The 25097-nt window shown below is 42.7% G+C and overlaps 3 protein-coding genes across 6 annotated transcripts in view; 1 reads left to right on the plus strand and 2 right to left on the minus strand.

Moving 5' to 3' along the window:
* LOC112222864 (rho guanine nucleotide exchange factor 2-like) overlaps positions 1–7383 on the minus strand; it is a 65373-nt gene extending 57990 nt beyond the window's left edge. For 2 of the 3 annotated variants that reach the window (XM_042304658.1, XM_042304657.1), the window contains exon 1: positions 7282–7383. In XM_042304658.1, coding sequence (XP_042160592.1) covers positions 7282–7306 — 25 coding nt within the window. In that variant the 5' untranslated portion in view covers positions 7307–7383. Of the gene's footprint in view, positions 1–4290; positions 4402–7281 lie in introns of those variants that run through there. The other variant, XM_042304659.1, reaches the window with a different exon arrangement.
* Positions 4332–25097, plus strand: part of LOC112222862 (transmembrane protein 79) — a 30621-nt gene continuing 9855 nt past the window's right edge. Inside the window, exon 1 of the mRNA XM_024385711.2 lies at positions 4332–4519. Within this exon, the coding sequence (XP_024241479.1) occupies positions 4486–4519 (34 nt within the window). The 5' untranslated portion in view covers positions 4332–4485. The remainder of the gene's footprint in view (positions 4520–25097) is intronic.
* Positions 5593–24587, minus strand: LOC112222863 (death-associated protein kinase 2). 2 transcript variants are annotated; one of them, XM_024385712.2, is made up of 12 exons: positions 24266–24497; positions 11699–11825; positions 11200–11421; positions 10268–10406; positions 10025–10154; positions 9113–9161; positions 8964–8990; positions 8549–8701; positions 8390–8435; positions 8107–8196; positions 7782–7868; positions 5593–7441 (listed from the first exon to the last, which is right to left on the minus strand). In XM_024385712.2, the coding sequence occupies exons 2-12, from the start codon at positions 11758–11760 to the stop codon at positions 7361–7363; spliced, it is 1086 nt and encodes a 361-aa protein (XP_024241480.1). In that variant the 5' UTR covers positions 11761–11825; positions 24266–24497; the 3' UTR covers positions 5593–7360. The 2 variants fall into 2 exon arrangements, with proteins under 2 accessions (XP_024241480.1, XP_024241481.1); XM_024385713.2 differs by lacking the exon at positions 8549–8701 and having other exon boundaries at positions 24266–24587.

The following is a 25097-nucleotide window of genomic DNA, read 5'->3' on the forward strand; positions in this document are numbered from 1 at the left end:
TGCATAAACAAACAGTAAATATGGTTACAAGAAATGATAGGAGAATGTGCCCTAGTGGGCTAAACCGGCACGGTGGCTTGTTAGACAAAAGGGGAAGTGGGGGTCGACTAAGAAGTCACTACAGAGCGATAATTATAACAATTGAAATGCTAATCCTTCGCACATGAACGTTCACTCTTTCGGGAACAATTGCAATCAATATATATATATTTACGCTCAGTGTGTCGTCTTGATCGCTGGTGAAAAGTTTGTTTCTGTTGGAGAGTTTCGTCCTCTCTCTCGGTCTTGGTTAGAGGGGATAGTTCAGAGTGACATTCATTCATTTGTTATAGAATGAATGTTTCGGCGGTTGTCGTTCTTCGCGTTCAATGATACCGAATTCCTAGCTGCAGACTAGTAATTAATATCAAAGACTTGTTCTTATTCTGTCGGTATCGATAGTCTAAGAGTTTAACCATGTGGTATGGTTAAAAGATTCAGCAATGAAAACAACTTCTCACTCAATGTCAACAAAACAAAAGGAGATGATCGTGGGCTTCAGGAAAAAGCAGAGGGAGCACCCTCCGATCCACACCGACGGGACAGCAGTGGAGAAGTTAAGTTCCTCGGCGTACACATCACGGACAAACTGTAAATGGTCCACCCACACAGACTGTGTGGAGGAGAAGGAGCAACAGCGCCTCTTCAACCTCAGGAGGCAGGAGGAATGTGGCTTGTCACCTAAAATCCTCACAAACTTTTACAGCTGCACAATTGAGAGCATCCTGTCGGGCTGTATCGCCGCCTGGTACGGCAACTGCACCGCCCACAATCACAGGGCTCTCCAGAGGGTGGTGCAATCTGCACAACGCATCACCAGAGGCAAACTACCTGCCCTCCATGACACCTATAGCATCCGATGTCACAGGAAGGCCAAAAAGATCATCAAGGATAACAACCTGCCAAGCCACTACCTTTTCACCCCGCTACCATCCAGAAGGCGAGGTCAGTACAGGTGCATCAAAGATGGGACCAAGAGACTAAAAAACAGCTTCTATCGGCCATCAGGCTGTTAAACAGCCTTTACTAACACAGAGAGGCTGTTGCCTACAGACTTGAAATCATTGGCCACTTTAATAAATAGATCACTAGTCACTTTAGTAGTGTTTACATGTCTTGCATTACTCATCTCATATGTATATACACTGTATTTTATACCATCTTTTGCATCTTGCCTATGCCACTCTGTCATTGGTCATCCATATATTTACATGTATATATTCTTATTCCATTCCTTTACTTAGATGTGTGTATTAGGTAGTTGTGGTGGAATTGTTAGATTACATGTTAGATATTGCTGCACTGTAGGAACTAGAAGCACAAGCATTTCACTAAACTCACAATAACATCTGCTAACCATGTGTATGTGACCAATAAAATTTGATTTGATGTGTGTTTCATCATGTGTTCTCGTATGTGCTTTCCTGTGTTACCGAGTTGAGAGACTGAAAACAAGAGTGATTAAATATACATGTGCCATTAAGTGATTGAGTGTATTAACAGACAGGTGCCTCCCTCTGCATGGGCTAAAGGTAGGTAACAATGTCACTGTGCCTAGCTGCCTTGTCTCCTACTCCCTATTCATATTTTTGCTCTTCCATTTCTCACATTCTTCGTAATTCGTCTGCCTTAAAAGGGATACTTTGGGATCTACTTCCCCAAAGTCAGATGAACTTGTGGATACCATTTTCATGTCTCTGTGTCCATTATTAAGGAAGTTAGAGGTAGTTTTGCAAGACAATTCTAACTAGCATTAGCATGATGGCTGGAAGTCAGTGGATGTATGCTTTAAGACATAAGGACTTAAGGTGAATTGAATGGTTGACTGCCATCTACTGTCTCTCCCCTCTCCATACACCATCTCTCTCCTCACCTCCCCCTCTTAGATCTCTACTCCCCTTCCTCTATCGTTCACATTCCTCATCTCTAACCATAGACAGGACTCTGTCCAAGGAATGTAAACAGTAGGAGGTGAAACAACATACATGTCATCTTTCTTTCTGAAGAATGATGTGTCATCCGCTCTTCAAACCCTCAAACATGTACCACTTTAATCCAGCTTTACATTCAGGGTGCTCTAATGCACTCCAATGTTTCTACACAGTTGCTTCACATGTGCAATGTGTTGTACTACCCAGCATCCTTTGAATTCATGGTGTCAATGACTTATCTGCCTAATTGAAGGTTAGGCTTATTAACTGGGGTTGCTTCGGCCTATCGGGAACGTACGTACAACCATGCTGAAAATGTCTATGTGACCTTATGTCCATATAAGCTTTTTTTATATATATATCTTGAGCGTACCTGTTGGCCCTGTTCCTCCTTTTACTGTCCTTTTTTTAACTTCAAACATTTGTGGCTCATGAAGAAAGCTCCCATCATCCCAACATCCCATCCATCAGTGCCATCAATTGGCAACTTTTTATGGCCAACCTAATACTGTGGCCAACCTAATACTGTGGCCAACCTAATACTGTGGCCAACCTAATACTTAACTTGAAAGTATGCAAACACACTTGATATAGCTTTAAGGTTTGTCTTCCTTTAAATCATTACCTAGCTTCTTCTTACAGACCAACCAGACATGAGTTTATGAGCCATGAAGTCCTTTGGGAAGGATGGGGAGAAACACGTCATGTTACTGTCAATGTTGTTAACACAACTTGAATAAACCAAACTAATATATCCCAGTCAATTTGTTCTTTAAAATACATTTGTCAATTTGAGTTTTTTTTATTTTATAAATGTTTCCCTGATTATACTGTAAATGCAGTAGGCTGCCTGTCGTCATACAGTCATCATACTGATAGATGTTATCATGTCCGATAATGGTGTAATTTGAATATTTAAATTGTGTCAAACGGACCATGGTGATGAAATAAATATAATTTCCAACCCATTTTAGAAAAGTATGGTCCCCTTGGTAGGCCGCTACAAAATTATTGGAGAACCTGGCAGGATGCCTTGAATGTCCCATGACTAAATAAACTAGACCACACATTGAAAATACACTGAACAAAAATATAAACACAACATGTAAAGTGTTGGTTTCATGAGCTGAAATAAAAGATCCCAGAAATGTTCCATACGCACAAAAAGCGTATTTCTCTAAAATGTTGTGCACAAATTATTTACATCCCTGTTAGTGAGCATTTCTCCTGCCAAGATAATCAATCCACCTGACAGATGTGGCATTTGAAGAAGCTGATTAAACAGCATGAACATTACAAAGGTGCACCTTGTGCTGGGGACAATAAAAGGCCAATCTAAAATATGCAGTTTTGTCACACAACACAATACCACAGGGAGCATGCAATCTGCATGCTGACTGCAGGAATGTCCACCCAAGCTGTTGATATACATTTGAATGTTCATTTTTCTACCATAAGCCACCTCCAACATTGTTTTAGAGAATTTGGCAGTACGTCCAACTGGCCTCACAACCGCAGACCACATGTATGGCGTCGTGTGGGCGAGTGGTTTGCTGATGTCAACATTGTGAATAGAGTGCCCCATGGTGGCGGTTGGATTATGGTATGGGCAGGCATAAGCTACGGACAATGAACACAATTGTATTTTATCAATAGCAATTTGAATGCAGAGAGATACTGTGATGAGATCTTGAGGCCCATTGTCATGCCATTCATCCTTCGCTATCACCTCATGTTTCAGCATGACAATGCATGGCCCCATATCACAAGGATCTGTACACAATTCCTGGAAGCTGAAAATGTCCCAGTTCTTCCATGGCCTGCATACTCACCAGACATGTCACCCATTGAGCATGTTCGGGATGCTCTGGATAGGTACAACAGCGTGTTCCAGTTCCCACCAATATCCAGCAACTTCGTACAGCCATTGAAGAGGAGTGGGACAACATTCCACATGCCACAATCAACAGCCTGATCAACTCTATGTGAAGCAGATGTGCCTTGCTGCATGAGGCAAATGGTGGTCACACCAAATACTGACTGGTTTTCTGATCTACGCCCTTACTTCTTTTTTAAGGTATCAATGACCACCAGATGCACGTCTGTATTCCCAGTCATGTGAAATCCATAGATTAGGGACTAATTTATTTATTTAAATTGACTGATTCCTTATATGAACTGTAACTGTAACTCAGTAAAATCTTTTAAATTGTTGCATGTTGAGTTCATTTTTTGTTCAGTATACATACATAGACTTTTTAATAGACATTTAGTTCATAGTCAGGTAAAATTATATATAAATTACTTGCAAATGACTCACCGGTTTGGTGGCTGCACCTGCTGCGATAGCCAACTTTCCAACCAGCGCGCAGATGTAATGATTGTCCTGTGCTTTTCACGTCTTCCCACGGTTTAGTCGGAAAAACTACAGTATAATAGCCGTTTTAATTATAGGTTTACCAGTCTTCCTGATATATATATTTTACATTTAACTTTGTCCAATTAATAAAAATAAATGCAGACCATCCGAATTCCTCAAACGTCTACAGGTAAGGTGCCATGTGTCACTTGATCTCGAGAAGGAAACCCGTTTGACATTTTGTTTGTCTCGCTCTGTGTATGAGTCGCCACTCCCACGATAATGCTTGGCTAGCCGTAAATGTTGTAGCCTGTTACTCAGTTTCGCTAGACATGGCTGTTTGCGCATCTCCTCTCACCTGTATGTACTGTATGTGTGGGTGTTCATGCGTGCGAATTACAAATATACTGAACACCTTGAACACTTATTATATTATGCACCTTTACTTCAATTTTAATGGTTGCCTAATTCCAAACTCACCTCTCTTGCATGCTCGAGTGCGTCTGTTTGTGAGTCCTCTATGGCAACGGGCATGTGCTCTGTAGGATGCACATTGGAAGGAGAGAGGGCATGGGCAGATTCAGGAATTTACAGTGTGTGAAAGCTCTTTATTTCCTTGGCCCCCTCTCTCCAAGAATGCTGCTGACTCCTTAGATCCTGCTCATCTTGGAAGTGCCAACTATTCAACCCTGTTTCAAAACCTCTATACCCTTGTATAAACCCAGAGGAAAATGGCAACAATTCCCTTCCATAAGAATATGAGGTTGACAGCCTGGAACCAATTTAGAACATTTAGAAAAATAACTGAAAGACTGAAGTTTGTAGGCCTCACTTCTTCTAATCCATTTGTCTGTTACAATTCACTTTTACAATGATTGTGATGTTAACTCTAGGTTCGCAGTGGTCAAGTTAGATACAGGTTGCAGTTCACTGACTATCTTGACCTCATGTGCCACAGAAACTGATAACTCAACCAGTGCAAGTAGTCTGCTGTCTTTAAAAAATTGTGGGCTTTCAAAGTAACAAATGTGTATATACTGTAATAGCTTTAACATCATAGACTAACATTTTCTTATTCACCATCACACAATTCACAAAACATGGTTGTTGTCAGTATTAAACTCTAATTATTATATATATATTTTTTTTAAACAAGCCTACACAAGGTTATAAAGTAGCTTTCCCTTTCAAAAACGACTATACAATTGACCTTTGACATAAGCCAAAGATAGTTGAAATGTTCAATAAAGTATATAGAAGATGAAGTTTGATAAGGCTTTTAAGGGCCCTACACACGAAGACTACATTACATGTCAGTGTCAAACACTATCAAACACGGTTGTAGCTGTGTATAGTACAGTAGCTCTGTATAAACTTATCTACATTCTGACACAAATAATGTATCCACTTAAAGGTAGAATTAGAAAAACAGGCCTTCTATTTCCAATTGTATGGCTTGTATAGTTACCTAATTTCATGTGAAACACTCAATTAACATTTGAGTTACCAAGTACTTTTTCTAGTTAATTGTATGAAATGCAAATGTCTCAAACGCAAATAAAAATGAGTTTGGAATAGTCTTGACCTTTGATAGGCATACAGCAGTCAAGAATATCAGAACATGTGGCGGAGGCTAAATAATAACCACATAATATTGTAAGGCATAATAAATGCAATTGAGGTTAGCTATAAGTGTGACAAACTCTATCCCGTGCACCAAAACAAAAGTTTTGGCATGTTCAGAAAATAAATGTGTCAAACTTAAAAGGCACAGGTAAATGCATAAAAGGCACAGGCAAATACATAAAAGGCACAGGTAAATACATAAAAGGCACAGGTAAATACATAAAAGGCACAGGTAAATACATAAAAGGCACAGGTAAATACATAAAAGGCACAGGTAAATACATAAAAGGCACAGGTAAATGCATAAAAGGCACAGGTAAATACATAAAAGGCACAGGTAAATGCATAAAAGGCACAGGCAAATACATAAAAGGCACAGGTAAATACATAAAAGGCACAGGCAAATACATAAAAGGCACAGGTAAATACATAAAAGGCACAGGTAAATACATAAAAGGCACAGGTAAATGCATAAAAGGCACAGGCAAATACATAAAAGGCACAGGTAAATGCATAAAAGGCACAGGCAAATACATAAAAGGCACAGGTAAATACATAAAAGGCACAGGTAAATACATAAAAGGCACAGGTAAATGCATAAAAGGCACAGGCAAATACATAAAAGGCACAGGTAAATACATAAAAGGCACAGGTAAATGCATAAAAGGCACAGGTAAATACATAAAAGGCACAGGTAAATACATAAAAGGCACAGGTAAATACATAAAAGGCACAGGCAAATACATAAAAGGCACAGGTAAATACATAAAAGGCACAGGCAAATACATAAAAGGCACAGGTAAATACATAAAAGGCACAGGTAAATGCATAAAAGGCACAGGCAAATACATAAAAGGCACAGGTAAATGCATAAAAGGCACAGGTAAATACATAAAAGGCACAGGTAAATACATAAAAGGCACAGGTAAATACATAAAAGGCACAGGTAAATGCATAAAAGGCACAGGTAAATGCATAAAAGGCACAGGTAAATACATAAAAGGCACAGGTAAATGCATAAAAGGCACAGGTAAATACATAAAAGGCACAGGTAAATACATAAAAGGCACAGGTAAATGCATAAAAGGCACAGGCAAATGCATAAAAGGCACAGGTAAATGCTAGGTCAAATGGGGGTGAAGTGTAACAGAAGCAGTTTGGTAAACTACAGTGGTTTGATCAGGAACCGTGTCTGAGACATTAAGATTCAACTCTGTGGACTAACACTGGCTTTAGGCACCTGCATATCACGGGTTCGTTACTCGTATTGTTACTGGCATAGTCAGTCATTCTGTAACTCAGACTATTGTTGATTGGTGCACTCACAAAAGGCTTCTCTCCATTTCTCCATGGTGGGATGGATAGAGGTGGTCTGAGGCTGTGTTAGTGACCCCAGTGGTCTTCTTTAGGAACTGCTGCTGAGTCTGCGGCGAATGAGAGAAGCAGGCTTGGTCTCCGTGTCCTCCTGGTCGCTCTCACACTGCCTCTGACAAGGGGACAATTGCAGAGATATTCAGACATAAGCATATCAACAGCCTCATCGATATGTTGATATTGAGAGTATAATAAAGGGATTTATAACAGTTAAATAAAGGGATTGTAACATTATGATGAAATATGGGCGCAATATTTCATTGTAGTTTTCCTGTTTTTGTTCTTTCCCTGGCATATAAATGATTAGTGTATTACGATTTATTAAAATTGGTGTTATTGATTGCCCAGACGGTACACACAGCTAGTTATATAGGTCTTAGTCAGACTTTAAGAACAGGGCAGAAGCCAGCATGTCCCCTGGTCTAGACCCAGTCCTTTCTGCTCTCTCTTACCAGTTCTGGGTCCTCCGGGGACCTGCTTTTACACTGCAACTGCAGGCGAAATAATCTGTTACACGCCCACACCATGTTATATGACATCTACAGAGAGAGAGAGGGGGGGGGGGGGATTTAAAAAGGGCATTGAAAGAGAAGGTGTCCACAGAAAAGCAGGACTTTGGAAAGAAAAAGGCAAATATGATGCAATACAATGTCCGGACCAGCAGGTGTCCCCCTCTCACCAATATTGTAGGACAACTGCTGCACACTAATGCAGATACAAGGTAGGAGAAAAGAAGAGGAAGCCACTGGAGTATTGAGATGCACTACTGGGCCTCACCTTCCATTTCCTTTTGGCGTTGAACTTCTTGAAGCTTTTCATGTTGATGGACGACCGACTTCTGTTATCCGCCTGTTTGCGTGTGAGGGGCTGATAAACAAGGAATTAACGTGCTATTTTAATAGACGCTTTATCCAAAGTGACATGCAGTTCACAGCTTTTCAGTGTGAATCATACTCACAACTTAAGCTTTCCGACTCAAACCTTCAGCACAATAATGTGCTTATGTTGGGTTTATGTATTGAAGTTACCCCAATCAAATCACAATTCTCTCTTCTCTCACCTTGATCCAAGGGTGTACTAGACATTCATCCGCTGTCATTCTCTCTCTGTAGGAGGAACACACATCATTAAGTAATAGACTGTTGCATAGTATACAGAGGTTATAGACAATAACCATATCAATGAAACTAATAAATTAATGGAGTGATCATTTGTTTACATTGGGTCTTTGACCAGCAGTTTCTCAATAAAGTCTTTGGCCATGGTGCTGGTCTGGGTGAAATAGTTCTCTTCAAACTCATAGATCATCCCCACGATATTCTTTAGTGTCTCCTCGTCATTATCTCCTTGAAAGGGGGACAAACCACTCAACCTGTAGAATAGGGGGGTATTAAAGAATATGTGTAGCTACCAGAGGAGGCTGGTGGGCAGAGCTATATGAGGACAGGCTCATTGTAATGGCTGCAATGTAATAAATGGCATGAGAGTCAAACATGGTTTCATGTTTGATACCGTTCCATTTATTTCATTACAGACATTACAATTAGCCAGTCCTCCTATAGCTCCTCCCACAAACCTCCAATGGTAGCTACGGTATGTAAATTTCAAATTGTCCACTTGTTTTGCATACTCACAATATGTAGGTTATCACACCAATACTCCTGGAGAGAAGAGAAGAGAGATATGAGTGACTTTGTGTGCACAAAATGATTTACCCTGATAGTCAAGGCAGCTGGGACATTTTTTTGTTTTTTCTAATGAATAACATTGTAGTAATGGTTACCAAATGTCGGCTGCCTCGCTCAGGGGTTCATAGTTAATCACCTCGGGGGCTGGGAAGAAAATGGAAAGGGAGAAGGGGGAGAGAGAGAGATAATGAGATACACATAATACAATCCAGCCTTATCCAGAAAAACAGAGTGTGTGTAACAGAGGAAAATAACTGATAGTAAAAGAGAGACACCTCTTTTGTAAGGACTTGAGAATACAATAGAGGAGAGTAACTTCCTTTTGTCACAACAGTCACTGTCATTGTGTTAGGGAAACACTGGGTGATGCTAACACTGCTGTTGCACAATATAATGGCATTCTCTAATGATGAATAATGAATAATAATGAATAAATGCTCTAAGGACGTCATTGTAAATAAGAATTTGTTCTCAACTCACTTGCCTAGTTAAATAAATAAAAATATATAAATAAATCCTAAAATCTTACAGTAGAACACATGAAAATGTGCAACTAGTTGGGGAATGAGTGGGTTATGATAGAACCCATGGCCCAACAATAATACCCATGCAACCCTCCTGCCCTCTCTTAAAGTAATCATTCTGTTACACTCTTTGTGTTGGCGACTCAGGTTGCATCACGTATTTCAGGCCTGTTGAAACTTCTCACCTAGTCACACGTCTCTCTCTCACTACCCCCAGAGCCCCACCACACGGTCTGATGTCACATCCTGTCCACAACCACACTACTACCCCTTGGAAACTGTCTCCATGGAAACCTCAGCACCTTTCTAGAGGCTCATGCTAAATAAAAACTAAAACAGACAGGAAGACACACTGTACACACATCAAAACATACACACCATAATCACACACTAACAAAATGCTCACACAACATGAGACACATACTGACTGACACAATTTCCACCAAACAAACAAAGACAGTAAACGTGGAATGTTCCACTTACCAATGTACTGTGGGGTCCCAGATAGGCTCCTGTACTCCTCCCCCTGTTTGAGGCAATGGGCCAGTCCAAAGTCAATGATCTTGATGTGGGGGTGTGGCATCGTCTTGTCAGCCAGCATGATGTTCTCTGGCTAAATGGAAAACAGAGAATGTTACACACACAATGCCAAATCCTGATGGAATGAAAAACAGACCAAATGGGCTTAGGCAAGGGGCAACAGAGTCAGGAAACTGTGTGTCTCACCTTGAGGTCAAAGTGGGCAATGTTCTTAGTGTGCATAAAGCCCACTCCCATGAGGATCTGCTTCAAGAACTCTATGGCCTCCTCCTCAGACAGGCTCTCCTTCTCTGCTATGAAATCAAACAGCTCCCCACCACTGATACTAGAGCAGAGAGAGGGAGGAGGGGGGGCAGTGAGAAAGAAGTGGATAGAATTAAGTAGATGTAAGTTTGTCAGGAGAATATCTTCATCACATACAGATGTAGGATCTTAATTTGATCACTCTGTTGCAGGAGACATTTAAAACTTGTAATATATTTGAGGTTTAAAAGGCTTCTGAAGTTTGTATTTTCTATTTTGAAATTTCAGACTTGATTTTCCCTTAGGAATAATGTATCAACCCCTACACAAATTTCCATGAATTATAATCCACAAAATAATTCACATTTCTTGTTGCTGCAGGATTATTTCCCTGCTGTAGCAAGCTGGCTCAAATTAAGATCCTATATCTGTCGACTTATAATAACTAGACCAAGTTATGAAAATGGCATCTCATTCCTATTAAAGTTACTCGAAAGCGAATCAGCCTAAAAGTTTGCTTCAAGATCTTATATTCATACGCTCTTGTTTCCTGGAGTGCAGCACCAGTTTGGTTGCAGTTGTGAGTGTGTCTGTATTTGGGGGGCTATTGTTCAGTTATATTAACACGTTTTGAGTTGTCTGTCTGGCCTGGACTATTAGAACAATGCTAGTAATGACAGGAGGATTAGATGGGCTGACGGGACCAAGTGCTTCTCATTGTGTTCCCATTAAACAGGGTGGGAGTGAGAGTGGTGCTCCACGCAACTATTTCCATCCCACCTGCTGTGGGATGAGGGGGAAGACAGACAGACAGAAAGATAGACAGAGACCATCAGAGGTCTCCCCCTCCCTCCATCTGTCCCCACTTGACTCACAGCTCCACGATGAGCACCACCTCGGCGCGACTCTCAAACACATCCCTGAGGGCCATGACGTTGGCGTGCTGCAGGCTCTGTAGTATCTCCACCTCCCTCTCCACACTCTTCCTCTCCAGGCCCAGGCGGCTACTGGCACTCCGACGCAGCTTCAGGAACTTCCCCGCCCAGTGGACCTTGGACGCCCGCTCCAGCACAGCACGCACTTGCCCAAAGTGACCACTAGAGGGGGGCAGAGAGGGATGATATCGTAGGAAACGTTTGCATTGTGCTCTATATTATGCTGAACTACTCCTGTGATGCTAATAGGCCTAAAGCTAGTTTGAATGTGAGATTAGAGTGAGTAACTGAGAGAGGGGCATTGCACCTTTCTAGTACTATTTACTTAGCAGTGTATTCCTAGCATTATATGTAAATTAAGTGAAATTCAAATAATTCAAATGAACATCAATTCATGTCTAGCGCTGTTCCATTCTCTACTCCAAACCTTCTCACTCACCTGCCAAGCACCTCTCCAATCTCATAGTAGTCCTCCACATTCTGCAGCTTAATCTGAGCCATGGTCTTGCTCTTTTTCCCTCTTCCCCCCTCACACTATTTTTCTGGTTTTCCAGAGCTACTGCACTCTGTAGAAGTGAGGGAAGAAAGAGGGATGACAAAACAGATGTGGAAGGTAAACTAAAATGTATTTCAAATATAGAAGCAAGTAAGTCACCAGACAGCATCAGGAACCATGGAAGAATGCCGGGACAATAAACAGTACTCTGTGTGTAGATATAATTATGTCAAGCGTATAGCAGCAGATAAACTAATGGAAACAAACATGGACATAAATTGAAAAAGGCACACACACGCACACCAACCATGGTCGCTGGCAGATGTTTTGGGTTGGCATAGGGGGAAGGGGGTGTGGAGCGATTTAAAAGAAATGTATTTATCATCATCCATACTTTGCGCAACTATGCACACAAGAAAACAGCCAACCCCCATGATTTGTATCACGTTAGTTTTTTCAATCACTTTGATGAGATTTTCACAAGTATGTCACAACGGTTAGTACACAACTCAAAACAGATCCTCAAAAAGGCAGTTGTTTCACAACTCTAAGCACTTTTTCAATTGACTTGATTCAATATCAAGTGCTGAAGATTTGCACTGTAGCACGATTGAAATCTAGGCCACAATTAAATTTGTATTGCGAAAGTTCAGCGCTATAGCGCGATTGAAATTGATAGGTAATTTCTAATTGAGGCGAAATATGCAGCGTTTACCGTGAATACAGTCTCCCCGAACACGGGAACAGTGCCTTTAATTTTAAATCACGCTATAGCAATTTGATCGCAAATGGGATAGAAATCAAGGACATTTTCAGTAAATGTTTATGGGTAGTGCCAGTGTATTGCCTAATGTGAAAACAGTGTAATATTGTCACGCCCTGACCTTAGAGAGCATTTTATTTCTCTATTTGGTTAGGTCAAATCAAATCCCAAATCAAATCAAATTTTATTTGTCACATACACATGGTTAGCAGATGTTAATGCGAGTGTAGCGAAATGCTTGTGCTTCTAGTTCCGACAATGCAGTAATAACCAACAAGTAATCTAACTAACAATTCCAAAACTACTGTCTTATACACACAAGTGTAGGGGGATAAAGAATATGTACATAAAGATATATGAATGAGTGATGGTACAGAGCGGCATAGGCAAGATACAGTAGATGGTATCGAGTACAGTATATACAGTGCCTTGCGAAAGTATTCGGCCCCCTTGAACTTTGCGACCTTTTGCCACATTTCAGGCTTCAAACATAAAGATATAAAACTGTATTTTTTTGTGAAGAATCAACAACAAGTGGGACACAATCATGAAGTGGAACGACATTTATTGGATATTTCAAACTTTTTTAACAAATCAAAAACTGAAAAATTGGGCGTGCAAAATTATTCAGCCCCTTTACTTTCAGTGCAGCAAACTCTCCAGAAGTTCAGTGAGGATCTCTGAATGATCCAATGTTGACCTAAATGACTAATGATGATAAATACAATCCACCTGTGTGTAATCAAGTCTCCGTATAAATGCACCTGCACTGTGATAGTCTCAGAGGTCCGTTAAAAGCGCAGAGAGCATCATGAAGAACAAGGAACACACCAGGCAGGTCCGAGATACTGTTGTGAAGAAGTTTAAAGCCGGATTTGGATACAAAAAGATTTCCCAAGCTTTAAACATCCCAAGGAGCACTGTGCAAGCGATAATATTGAAATGGAAGGAGTATCAGACCACTGCAAATCTACCAAGACCTGGCCGTCCCTCTAAACTTTCAGCTCATACAAGGAGAAGACTGATCAGAGATGCAGCCAAGAGGCCCATGATCACTCTGGATGAACTGCAGAGATCTACAGCTGAGGTGGGAGACTCTGTCCACAGGACAACAATCAGTCGTATATTGCTCAAATCTGGCCTTTATGGAAGAGTGGCAAGAAGAAAGCCATTTCTTAAAGATATCCATAAAAAGTGTTGTTCAAAGTTTGCCACAAGCCACCTGGGAGACACACCAAACATGTGGAAGAAGGTGCTCTGGTCAGATGAAACCAAAATTGAACTTTTTGGCAACAATGCAAAACATTATGTTTGGCGTAAAAGCAACACAGCTCATCACCCTGAACACACCATCCCCACTGTCAAACATGGTGGTGGCAGCATCATGGTTTGGGCCTGCTTTTCTTCAGCAGGGACAGGGAAGATGGTTAAAATTGATGGGAAGATGGATGGAGCCAAATACAGGACCATTCTAGAAGAAAACCTGATGGAGTCTGCAAAAGACCTGAGACTGGGACGGAGATTTGTCTTCGTACATCAGCTGATATCTCAGTGCTGTACAGAAACCCAGCCTAAAACCCCAAACAGCAAGCAATGCAGGTGTAGAAGCACGGTGGCTAGGAAAAACTCCCTAGAAAGGCCAAAACCTAGGAAGAAACCTAGAGAGGAACCAGGCTATGTGGGGTGGCCAGTCCTCTTCTGGCTGTGCCGGGTGGAGATTATAACAGAACATGGCCAAGATGTTCAAATGTTCATAAATGACCAGCATGTTCGAATAATAAGAAGGCAGAACAGTTGAAACTGGAGCAGCAGCATGGCCAGGTGGACTGGGGACAGCAAGGAGTCATCATGTCAGGTAATCCTGGGGCATGGTCCTAGGGCTCAGGTCCTCCGAGAGAGAGAAAGAAAGAGAGAATTAGAGAACGCACACAGATTCACACAGGACACCGAATAGGACAGGAAGAGTAATCCAGATATAACAAACTGACCCTAGCCCCCCGACACATAAACTACTGCAGCATAAATACTGGAGGCTGAGACAGGAGGGGTCAGGAGACACTGTGGACCCATCCGAGGACACCCCCGGACAGGGCCAAACAGGAAGGATATATCTACCCTCTGGAGAGCCTTACGGTTGTGGGCAGAGCAGTTGCCGTACCAGGCGGTGATACAGCCCGCCAGGATGCTCTCGATTGTGCATCTGTAGAAGTTTGTGAGTGCTTTTGGTGACAAGCCGAATTTCTTCAGCCTCCTGAGGTTGAAGAGGCGCTGCTGCGCCTTCTTCACGATGCTGTCTGTGTGGGTGGACCAATTCAGTTTGTCTGTGATGTGTATGCCGAGGAACTTAAAACTTGCTACCCTCTCCACTACTGTTCCATCGATGTGGATAGGGGGGTGTTCCCTCTGCTGTTTCCTGAAGTCCACACTCATCTCCTTAGTTTTGTTGACGTTGAGTGTGAGGTTATTTTCCTGACACCACACTCCGAGGGCCCTCACCTCCTCCCTGTAGGCCGTCTCGTCGTTGTTGGTAATCAAGCCTACCACTGTTGTGTTGTCCGCAAACTTGATGATTGAGTTGGAGGCGTGCGTGGCCACGCAGTCGTGGGTGAACAGGGAGTACAGGAGAGGGCTCAGAACGCACCCTTGTGGGGCCCCAGTGTTGAGGATCAGCGGGGTGGAGATGTTGTTGCCTACCGTCACCACCTGGGGGCGGCCCGTCAGGAAGTCCAGTACCCAGTTGCACAGGGCAGGGTCGAGACCCAGGGTCTCGAGCTTGATGACGAGCTTGGAGGGTACTATGGTGTTAAATGCCGAGCTGTAGTCGATGAACAGCATCCTCACATAGGTATTCCTCTTGTCCAGATGGGTTCGGGCAGTGTGCAGTGTGGTTGAGATTGCATCGTCTGTGGACCTATTTGGGCGGTAAGCAAATTGGAGTGGGTCTCGGGTGTCAGGTAGGGTGGAGGTGATATGGTCCTTGACTAGTCTCTCAAAGCACTTCATGATGACGGAAGTGAGTGCTACGGGGCGGTAGTCGTTTAGCTCAGTTACCTTAGCTTTTTTGGGAACAGGAACAATGGTGGCCCTCTTGAAGCATGTGGGAACAGCAGACTGGGATAGGGATTGATTGAATATGTCCGTAAACACACCAGCCAGCTGGTCTGCGCATGCTCTGAGGGCGCGGCTGGGGATGCCGTCTGGGCCTGCAGCCTTGCGAGGGTTAACACGTTTAAATGTTTTACTCACCTCGGCTGCAGTGAAGGAGAGGCGGCATGTTTTGGTTGCAGGCAGTGTCAGTGGCACTGTATTGTCCTCAATGCGGGCAAAAAAGTTATTTAGTCTGCCTGGGAGCAAGACATCCTGGTCCGTGACAGGGCTGGTTTTCTTTTTGTAATCCATGATTGACTGTAGACCCTGCCACATACCTCTTGTGTCTGAGCCTTTGAATTGAGATTCTACTTTGTCTCTATACTGACGCTTAGCTTGTTTGATGGCCTTGCGGAGGGACTAGCTACACTGTTTGTATTCTGTCATGTTTCCGGTCACCTTGCCCTGATTAAAAGCAGTGGTTCGCGCTTTCAGTTTCACGCGAATGCTGCCATCAATCCACGGTTTCTGGTTTGGGAATGTTTTAATCGTTGCTATGGGAACGACATCTTCAACGCACGTTCTAATGAACTCGCACACCGAATCAGCGTATTCGTCAATGTTGTTGTCTGACGCAATACGAAACATATCCCAGTCCACGTGATGGAAGCAGTCTTGGAGTGTGGAATCAGATTGGTCGGACCAGCGTTGGACAGACCTCAGCGTGGCAGCTTCTTGTTTTAGTTTCTGTCTGTAGGCAGGGATCAACAAAATGGAGTCGTGGTCAGCTTTTCCGAAAGGAGGGCGGGGCAGGGCCTTATATGCGTCGCGGAAGTTAGAATAGCAATGATCCAAGGTTTTGCCAGCCCTGGTTGCGCAATCGATATGCTGATACAATTTAGGGAGTCTTGTTTTCAGATTAGCCTTGTTAAAATCCCCAGCTACAATGAATGCAGCCTCAGGATGTGTGGATTCCAGTTTGCAAAGAGTCAAATAAAGTTCGTTCAGAGCCATCGATGTGTCTGCTTGGGGGGGAATATATACGGCTGTGATTATAATCGAAGAGAATTCCCTTGGTAGATAATGCGGTCGACATTTGATTGTGAGGAATTCTAAATCAGGTGAACAGAAGGACTTGAGTTCCTGTATACTGTTGTGGCCACACCACGTCTCGTTAGCCATAAGGCAAACGCCCCCGCCCCTCTTCTTACCAGAAAGATGTTTGTTTCTGTCGGCGCGATGCGTGGAGAAACCAGCTGGCTGCACCGACTCCGATAGCGTCTCTCCAGTGAGCCATGTTTCCGTGAAGCAAAGAACGTTACAGTCTCTGATGTCCCTCTGGAATGCTACCCTTGCTCGGATTTCATCAACCTTGTTGTCAAGAGACTGGACATTGGCGAGAAGTATACTGGGGAGTGGTGCACGATGTGCCCGTCTCCGGAGTCTGACCAGAAGAACGCTTCGTTTCCCTCTTTTACGAAGTCGTTTTTTTGGGTCGCCGGCTGGGATCCATTCCGTTGTCCTGGGTGGAAGGCAGAACGCAGGATCCGCTTCGCGGTCAGGGTGTGGTCAGGGTGTGATGTAGGGTGGGCATTCCTGTTTTATATTTCTGTGTGTGTGGCTGAGTGTGGTTCCCAATCAGAGGCAGCTGTCTATCGTTGTCTCTGATTGGTAATCATACTTAGGCAGCCTGTTTTGCCACCTTAGTTGTGGGTAGTTGTCTGTGTTAGTGGCCTGTATAGTCCTAGGAAGCTGCATGTTCATTTCTTGTTTTGTTGGCGACATTCTTAATAAAGGAAAATGAATGGTTGTGTGGTGAAAGTCTACAAACTAAATGAATACAAAATATAAGTTTTTTTACTAAGAGTTTAGAAAATTCACCATATATTTGTGAAAAGATCACCAAAGCGATTGGAAGGGAAAAAAACTGTCAATAGACAACTACACCTCTTCCTTGCATTTCATGTGTGTGTTTGATGGTCAGTCCTGCATGAACACTGATAACTTGGAACAAAAGCAGGCACTGACTGCGCCCTTATCCGGATGTTTTATATAGAACAGACATTTTCTGCTGTGTGTGTGTGTGTATATGTGTGTGTTTGATGACATCACCTTGCATGAGGTATGGAAGTTGTTTATGAATGGTAGTGGTTAATAGAGATGTTATTACGTCACGTTAATGAATGCTGAACAAATGTTCCACTATGGCTTGTTAATTTAGCAACGAAAACCAAATAATTATTCTTTACACACAACCACCCAACCACCAACACACATCCTTCCCTGCTGATGCTGGAGCACAAAGGCATGCTCTGTATCTGTAAATATTTACGTCACCGGAAATAACATTCATTTATCAGTGAACGCCCCAATGTGCTGTCAGCACACACACACTAACTAGCCAGGGGCCAAAGTGTTCTGCTTAACCACAACACAGATTAGAATACTTCTGTGAAAAAGAGAAAGACACAGAGGTGTGTCCATATGCCCTGTGCATGTACAGTATGTGGCCTGTATGCAGGGTCTAGGGGTTTCTACTGTGTGTGAGTGATGCATGGCATGATAACAGGTTCCAATCAATAGTCGGATAATAAATCAATGTACTCCTCACACTCAGTCATGGCAAGTTCTATCACTACATATCAAATTGTATTTGTCACATGTGCTGAATACAACTGGTGTAGAGTTTCCCGTGAAATACTTGTTTATGAGCCCTTCCCAACGATGCAGAGTTTAAAGATATTAATAATAACTAAAGAGTAACACAAGAGGAAGAAAAGAAAATACACAAGAATGGAGCTATATACATGGAGTATCAGTATCAGATCAATGTGGAGCTATATACATGGAGTACCAGTACCAGATCAATGTGGAGCTATATACATGGAGTACCAGTACCATATCAATGTGGAGCTATATACATGGAGTACCAGTACCATATCAATGTGGAGCTATATACATGGAGTACCAGTACCATATCAATGTGGAGCTATATACATGGAGTACCAGTACCAGATCAATGTGGAGCTATATACATGGAGTACCAGTACCAGATCAATGTGGAGCTATATACATGGAGTATCAGTACCAGATCAATGTGGAGCTATATACATGGAGTACCAGTACCATATCAATGTGGAGCTATATACATGGAGTACCAGTACCATATCAATGTGGAGCTATATACATGGAGTATCAGTATCAGATCAATGTGGAGCTATATACATGGAGTACCAGTACCAGATCAATGTGGAGCTATATACATGGAGTATCAGTATCAGATCAATGTGGAGCTATATACATGGAGTATCAGTATCAGATCAATGTGGAGCTATATACATGGAGTACCAGTACCAGATCAATGTGGAGCTATATACATGGAGTATCAGTATCAGATCAATGTGGAGCTATATACAAGGAGTATCAGTACCATATCAATGTGGAGCTATATACATGGAGTACCAGTACCAGATCAATGTGGAGCTATATACATGGAGTATCAGTATCAGATCAATGTGGAGCTATATACATGGAGTATCAGTATCAGATCAATGTGGAGCTATATACATGGAGTACCAGTACCAGATCAATGTGGAGCTATATACATGGAGTATCAGTATCAGATCAATGTGGAGCTATATACATGGAGTATCAGTACCATATCAATGTGGAGCTACATACATGGAGTACCAGTACCAGATCAATGTGGAGCTATATACATGGAGTATCAGTATCAGATCAATGTGGAGCTATATACATGGAGTATCAGTACCAGATCAATGTGGAGCTATATACATGGAGTATCAATGTGGAGCTATATACATGGAGTACCAGTACCATATCAATGTGGAGCTATATACATGGAGTACCAGTACCATATCAATGTGGAGCTATATACATGGAGTACCAGTACCATATCAATGTGGAGCTACATACATGGAGTACCAGTACCAGATCAATGTGGAGCTATATACATGGAGTATCAGTATCAGATCAATGTGGAGCTATATACATGGAGTATCAGTACCAGATCAATGTGGAGCTATATACATGGAGTATCAGTACCAGATCAATGTGGAGCTATATACAAGGAGTATCAGTACCAGATCAATGTGGAGCTATATACAAGGAGTATCAGTACCAGATCAATGTGGAGCTATATACAAGGAGTATCAGTACCAGATCAATGTGGAGCTATATACAGGGAGTACCAGTACCAGATCAATGTGGAGCTATATACAAGGAGTATCAGTATCAGATCAATGTGGAGCTATATACAAGGAGTATCAGTACCAGATCAATGTGGAGCTATATACAGGGAGTACCAGTACCAGATCAATGTGGAGCTATATACATGGAGTATCAGTACCAGATCAATGTGGAGCTATATACAAGGAGTATCAGTATCAGATCAATGTGGAGCTATATACAAGGAGTACCAGTACCAGATCAATGTGGAGCTATATACAAGGAGTACCAGTACCATATCAATGTGGAGCTATATACAAGGAGTATCAGTATCAGATCAATGTGGAGCTATATACAGGGAGTACCAGTACCAGATCAATGTGGAGCTATATACAGGGAGTACCAGTACCAGATCAATGTGGAGCTATATACATGGAGTACCAGTACCAGATCAACGTGGAGCTATATACAGGGAGTACCAGTACCAGATCAATGTGGAGCTATATACAGGGAGTACCAGTACCAGATCAATGTACAGTAGCAGAGTGAACAGTCTATGGCAATTTGGGCCTTCCTCTGACACCGCCTGATATAAAGGTCCTGGGTGGCAGGGAGCTCAGCCCCAGTGATGTACTGGGCTGTTCACAACACCCCCTGTAGCGCTTTGCTGTCATTTACATACCAAGCGGTGATGCAGCCAGTCAAAATGCTCTCGATGGTGCAGCTGTAGAACTTTTTGAGGATCCGAGGGCCCATGCCAAATCTTTACCGCCTCCGGGGGGGAAGAGGCGCTGCCGTGCCCTCTTCACGACTGTGGGGTGTGGACCATGTTAAGTCCTTAGTGATGTGGACGCCGAGGAACTGGAAGCTCTCGACCCGCTCTACAATAGCCCCGTTGATGTGGATGGGGGCGTACTCTCCCCTCTTTCTCCTATAGTCCATGATCAGCTCCTTGGTCTTACTGAAGGTGAGGGAGAGGTTGTTGTCCTAGCACCACACTGGTAAGTCTCTGACCTCCTCCCTGTAGGCTGACTCATCGCCATCTGTCATCAGGCCTACCACCGTCGTGTCATCAGAAAACTTGCTGATGGTGTTCAAGTCGTGCGTGGCCACACAGTCGTGGGTGAACAGGGAGTACAGGAGGGGACTAAGCACACAGCCCTGGGGGGGGGGGGCCCTGTGTTGAAGGTCATCGTGGCGGAGGTATTGTTGCCTACCCTCACAACCTGGTGCCGGCACGTCAGGAAGTCCAGGATCCAGTTGCAGAGGGACAGGTTCAGTTCCAGGGTCCCTAACTTGGTGATGAGCTTGGAGGGGACTATGGTGTTGAAGGCTGAGCTGTAGTCTAGGAACAGCATTCTCACGTAGTTATTTCCCCCTTTGTCCAGGTGGGAGAGGTCAGTGTGAAGTGCAATTGAGATTGTGTCTTCCTGTGGATCTGTTGGGGCAGTATACAAATTGGAGCGGGTCTAGGGAGTCTGGGATTATGTTGTTGATGTGTGTCATGACCAGCCTTTCAAAGCACTTCATATAATTACAGTCATTTAGGCAATGGTGGTCAGCTCGAAACATGTTAGGATGACAGACTGGGATAAAGAGATATTAAAAATGTCTGTGAAGACGCTTGCCAGCTGGTCTGCGCATGATTGGAGAACGCGCCCTGGTATTATGTCTGGCAGGCGGCCTTTTGATTGTTAACCCCGTGCTCACATGGGCCATGGAGTGCAAGATCACACAGTAATCCTAAAAACAGGGGCTTTCATGCAAGGCACCATGTTATATTCCCTCAAAGCGAGCATTAAAGGCATTTTTCTCGTTTGTGAGTTCTGCATCGCTGGGCAACTCATTGCTGGATTTCCTTTTGTAATCCATTATCGTCAACAAGCCCTGCCACATAAAATGAGAGTTGGAGCCGGTGTAATAGGATTCCTACTATATTGTTATTTTGCATGTTTGATGTCTTGTTAGAGGTCATATCGGCCTTTCTTGTATGCGTCCATGTCCGTGTCCCGTTCCTTGTAAGCGTTAACTCTGGCCTTTAGCCCAGTGAGAATATTGCCTGTAATTCAGCACCCCCAAACACCTTCCTGCGGCTATGGGCTTTTCTGTCTATGTGTGTATCTGCGTGTTGTGTGTGTGAGCTCGCACCTGTGCGTTTATCTGTCTAAATCTCTTTCTGACAATATGCATTGATGCAAATTGGGAAAAATATGGTAAAAAAAAACAGGATGTGTGTGTCTGTGTGGTGTGCATGCATGCATGCGTGAAATGACAACATGTCTGTATGTGTGCTAGTTTGAAAAGAGAAGAGTCTGTGATGACAGGGTGTTTGTCTTTGTTGCAAGACAATGGCAGGATATGTGACATGTTGTAACGTCTGCTTCCAACTCAAACTCTCAAACACGTAGATCGCCTGCACGCAGCTCACTTTCCAGCCCACTTTTCAGCTCACACTCTCAAACACCTAGATCTCCTGAACGCAGCTCACTCTCCAGATCCCAAGCACCTGAATTCTGATCACCTGTTCACACACCTGCATGTCATTATCACACACTATTTAGTTCAGTTCTTCCCTACCATTGGGAAGTGTTTGTTTTGTGACACACTTCTATTCTGAGCTCTTGGCTGCAAAGAAACCACTACTAAAGGACACCAATAATAAGAAGATACTTTCTCGGACCAAGAAACACGAGCAATGGACATTAGGCCGGTGGAAATCTGTCCTTGGTCTGGTGAGTCCAAATTTGAGATTTCCGGTTCCAACTGCCATGTCTTTGCGAGACAGTGTAGATGAACGGATGCTCTCCCCATGTGTGGTTCCCACCTTGAAGCATGGAGGAGGAGGTGTGCTGGTGTGGGGGTGCTTTGCTGGTGAGTTTGATTTATTTAGAATTCAACGCACACTTAACCAGCATGGTTACCACAGCATTCTGCAGCGATATGCCATCCCATCTGGTTTACGCGTAGTGGGACTATCATTTATTTTTCAACAGTACAATGACCCAAAACACACCTCCAGGCTGTATACGGGCAATTTGACCAAGGAGAGTGATGGAGTGCTGCATCAGATGACCTCCACAATCACCTGACCTCAACCCAATTGAGATGGTTTGGGATGAGTTGGACCGCAGAGTGAAGGAAAAGCAGCCAACAAGTCCTCAGCATATATGGGAACTCCTTCAAGACTGTTTGAAAAGCATTCAAGGTGAAGCTGGTTGAGAGAATCCCTAGAGTGTGCAAAGCTGTCATCAAGGCAATGGGTGGCTACTTTGAATTACCTCAAATGTAAAATATATTTTGATTTGGTTTTTTGGTTATTACATGATTTCATATGTGTTATTTCGTAGTTTTGAGGTAGTCACCCGTAATGCATTTCAATTAACAGGTGTGCCTTAAAGTTAATTTGTGTGTGAACTTGTGACTCTGTGTGCGTGTGACTCTGTATGTGCATGTGTATTTGACTGCATATCATATGCATGACCCATTCTGGTCCACTAGACTACTGTAAAACTATTAAAACGTCTACTCCAGTACATCCATTGTCAAGGACTGACCGTCCAAATGGAAAACATATACAGATGCTGTATCTTAATTTGAGTCAGTTTCACACAACAGGAAAATAATCCTGGAGCAACAGGAAATGTGAATTGTTATGTGGATTATAATCAATGGACATTTTTTTTTGTAGGGGTTGATACCACAGGAGGCTGCTGAGGGGAGGACGGCTAATAATAATGTCTGGAACAAAGCAAATGGAATGGCATCAAACACCTGGAAACCATGTGTTTAATCTATTTGATACCATTCCACAGATTCCGCTCAAGCCATTACCACGAGCCTGTCCTCCCCAATTAAGTTTCAACCAAACTCCTGTGGTTGATTACATTTCTCATTAAGGCAAATCAGGTCTGACATTTAAGTGGAAATTACAAACTTTAGAAGTCTTTCTAAGCATTGAATACACTACATGTTTGCATGATCAAATTAAGATATGGCATCTGTATAGCCCCAGAAATTAGGACACAGATAGGGTATCACCAAATCTATGTTCCACAAGACAACTAGAAAAAGAGAGAAAGAAAGACAGAGATTGAGAGATGCTGCATGAATGAGAAGTGGGTTATTTATATCAAACAATAGTGAGAATTTACATGAAGAGGGGGAGGTGGATGCTTTGGCCACTTGTGTGTGAAAGATAGAGTCTAACGTGGCATCATCCATTCCATTGTCACTTGTTGCAGGCTTAAAGTTGATGGTAATTTGTAACATTGTAACATGGGTTTTGTATACAATATGACATTACACATCCCTAAATAACAAAAGAAATGGCCAACATCGCTTGATCTCCATCAGTTGGAACCAACAGACAGACAAGAGGGAAATGGCTCCTCATAAATAGGCCTATTCAAATAAACGGATTTTGGGTTTGAGGAAAAAGTCTGTAGGCGGTGGTTAAAGTTAAAACTACTCACCCAAATAAATGCACGATAATCTCGGGCGCCGCTTTGATGTGAGGTTGGTCGTGTCACAACTTTCTACTTCTTCACCTGTGTAGTAGGCTTTACGAACTCCCGAATTTAAAGTAAATTTGTCTCCCTTGAAATTAAATAATTAGGTTGTGCCGTATTCTGACAGCAACCGGTTTCCGTACCGGGGAGAGAGTAGTAGCCAGACTAGTTCGACGGCTCCCTTTATTTCAATGCTCTTTGGTTACGAAAGCCTACAGGGGAGCTAGAGATACACCATAGCAAGCCCTCGCATACTTTTACATTTTTAAACCACATCAATATTCCTGTAGACTATAAAAGGTGACCGTGGTGGCCCTGAATCAATCCACTGATTAGTCTAGTACAATCCAATTTCTTGGATATGTTGCGTGCAATTTGCAAATCGGCCTACTGCACAGTACACTGGAGTTGTAGCCTATTGTGTGATGTGGTATAAAAAAAGTACCCTAAAGGCAAGGTTGGGTAGGTAACTTTCTAAATGTAATCCGTTAGTTACTAGTTACCTGTCCAACATTGTAATCAATAACGTAATTTTTGATTACCCATACTCAGTAACTTAATCTAATTAGGCTACTTTCAGTTTGCCATTAAGAGGCATTAGAAGAAGACCAAAAGGATCCATCAAACACATTTGGTGTCATCATAGCGGTGTCTCTGACTTTTGGTCAGATGATCACATACACGAACACTAGATGACTGATAGGGGCGCTGTGTTGAAGCCACCATGCCTCCATCTTGGACCCCCCCCATTGAGAAAAAATATTTTGGAAGCTAAAGAAATGCATTTATTAATGTC

Source organism: Oncorhynchus tshawytscha, linkage group LG23 (assembly GCF_018296145.1).
Source record: "Oncorhynchus tshawytscha isolate Ot180627B linkage group LG23, Otsh_v2.0, whole genome shotgun sequence".
Taxonomy (NCBI): Eukaryota; Metazoa; Chordata; class Actinopteri; order Salmoniformes; family Salmonidae; genus Oncorhynchus; species Oncorhynchus tshawytscha.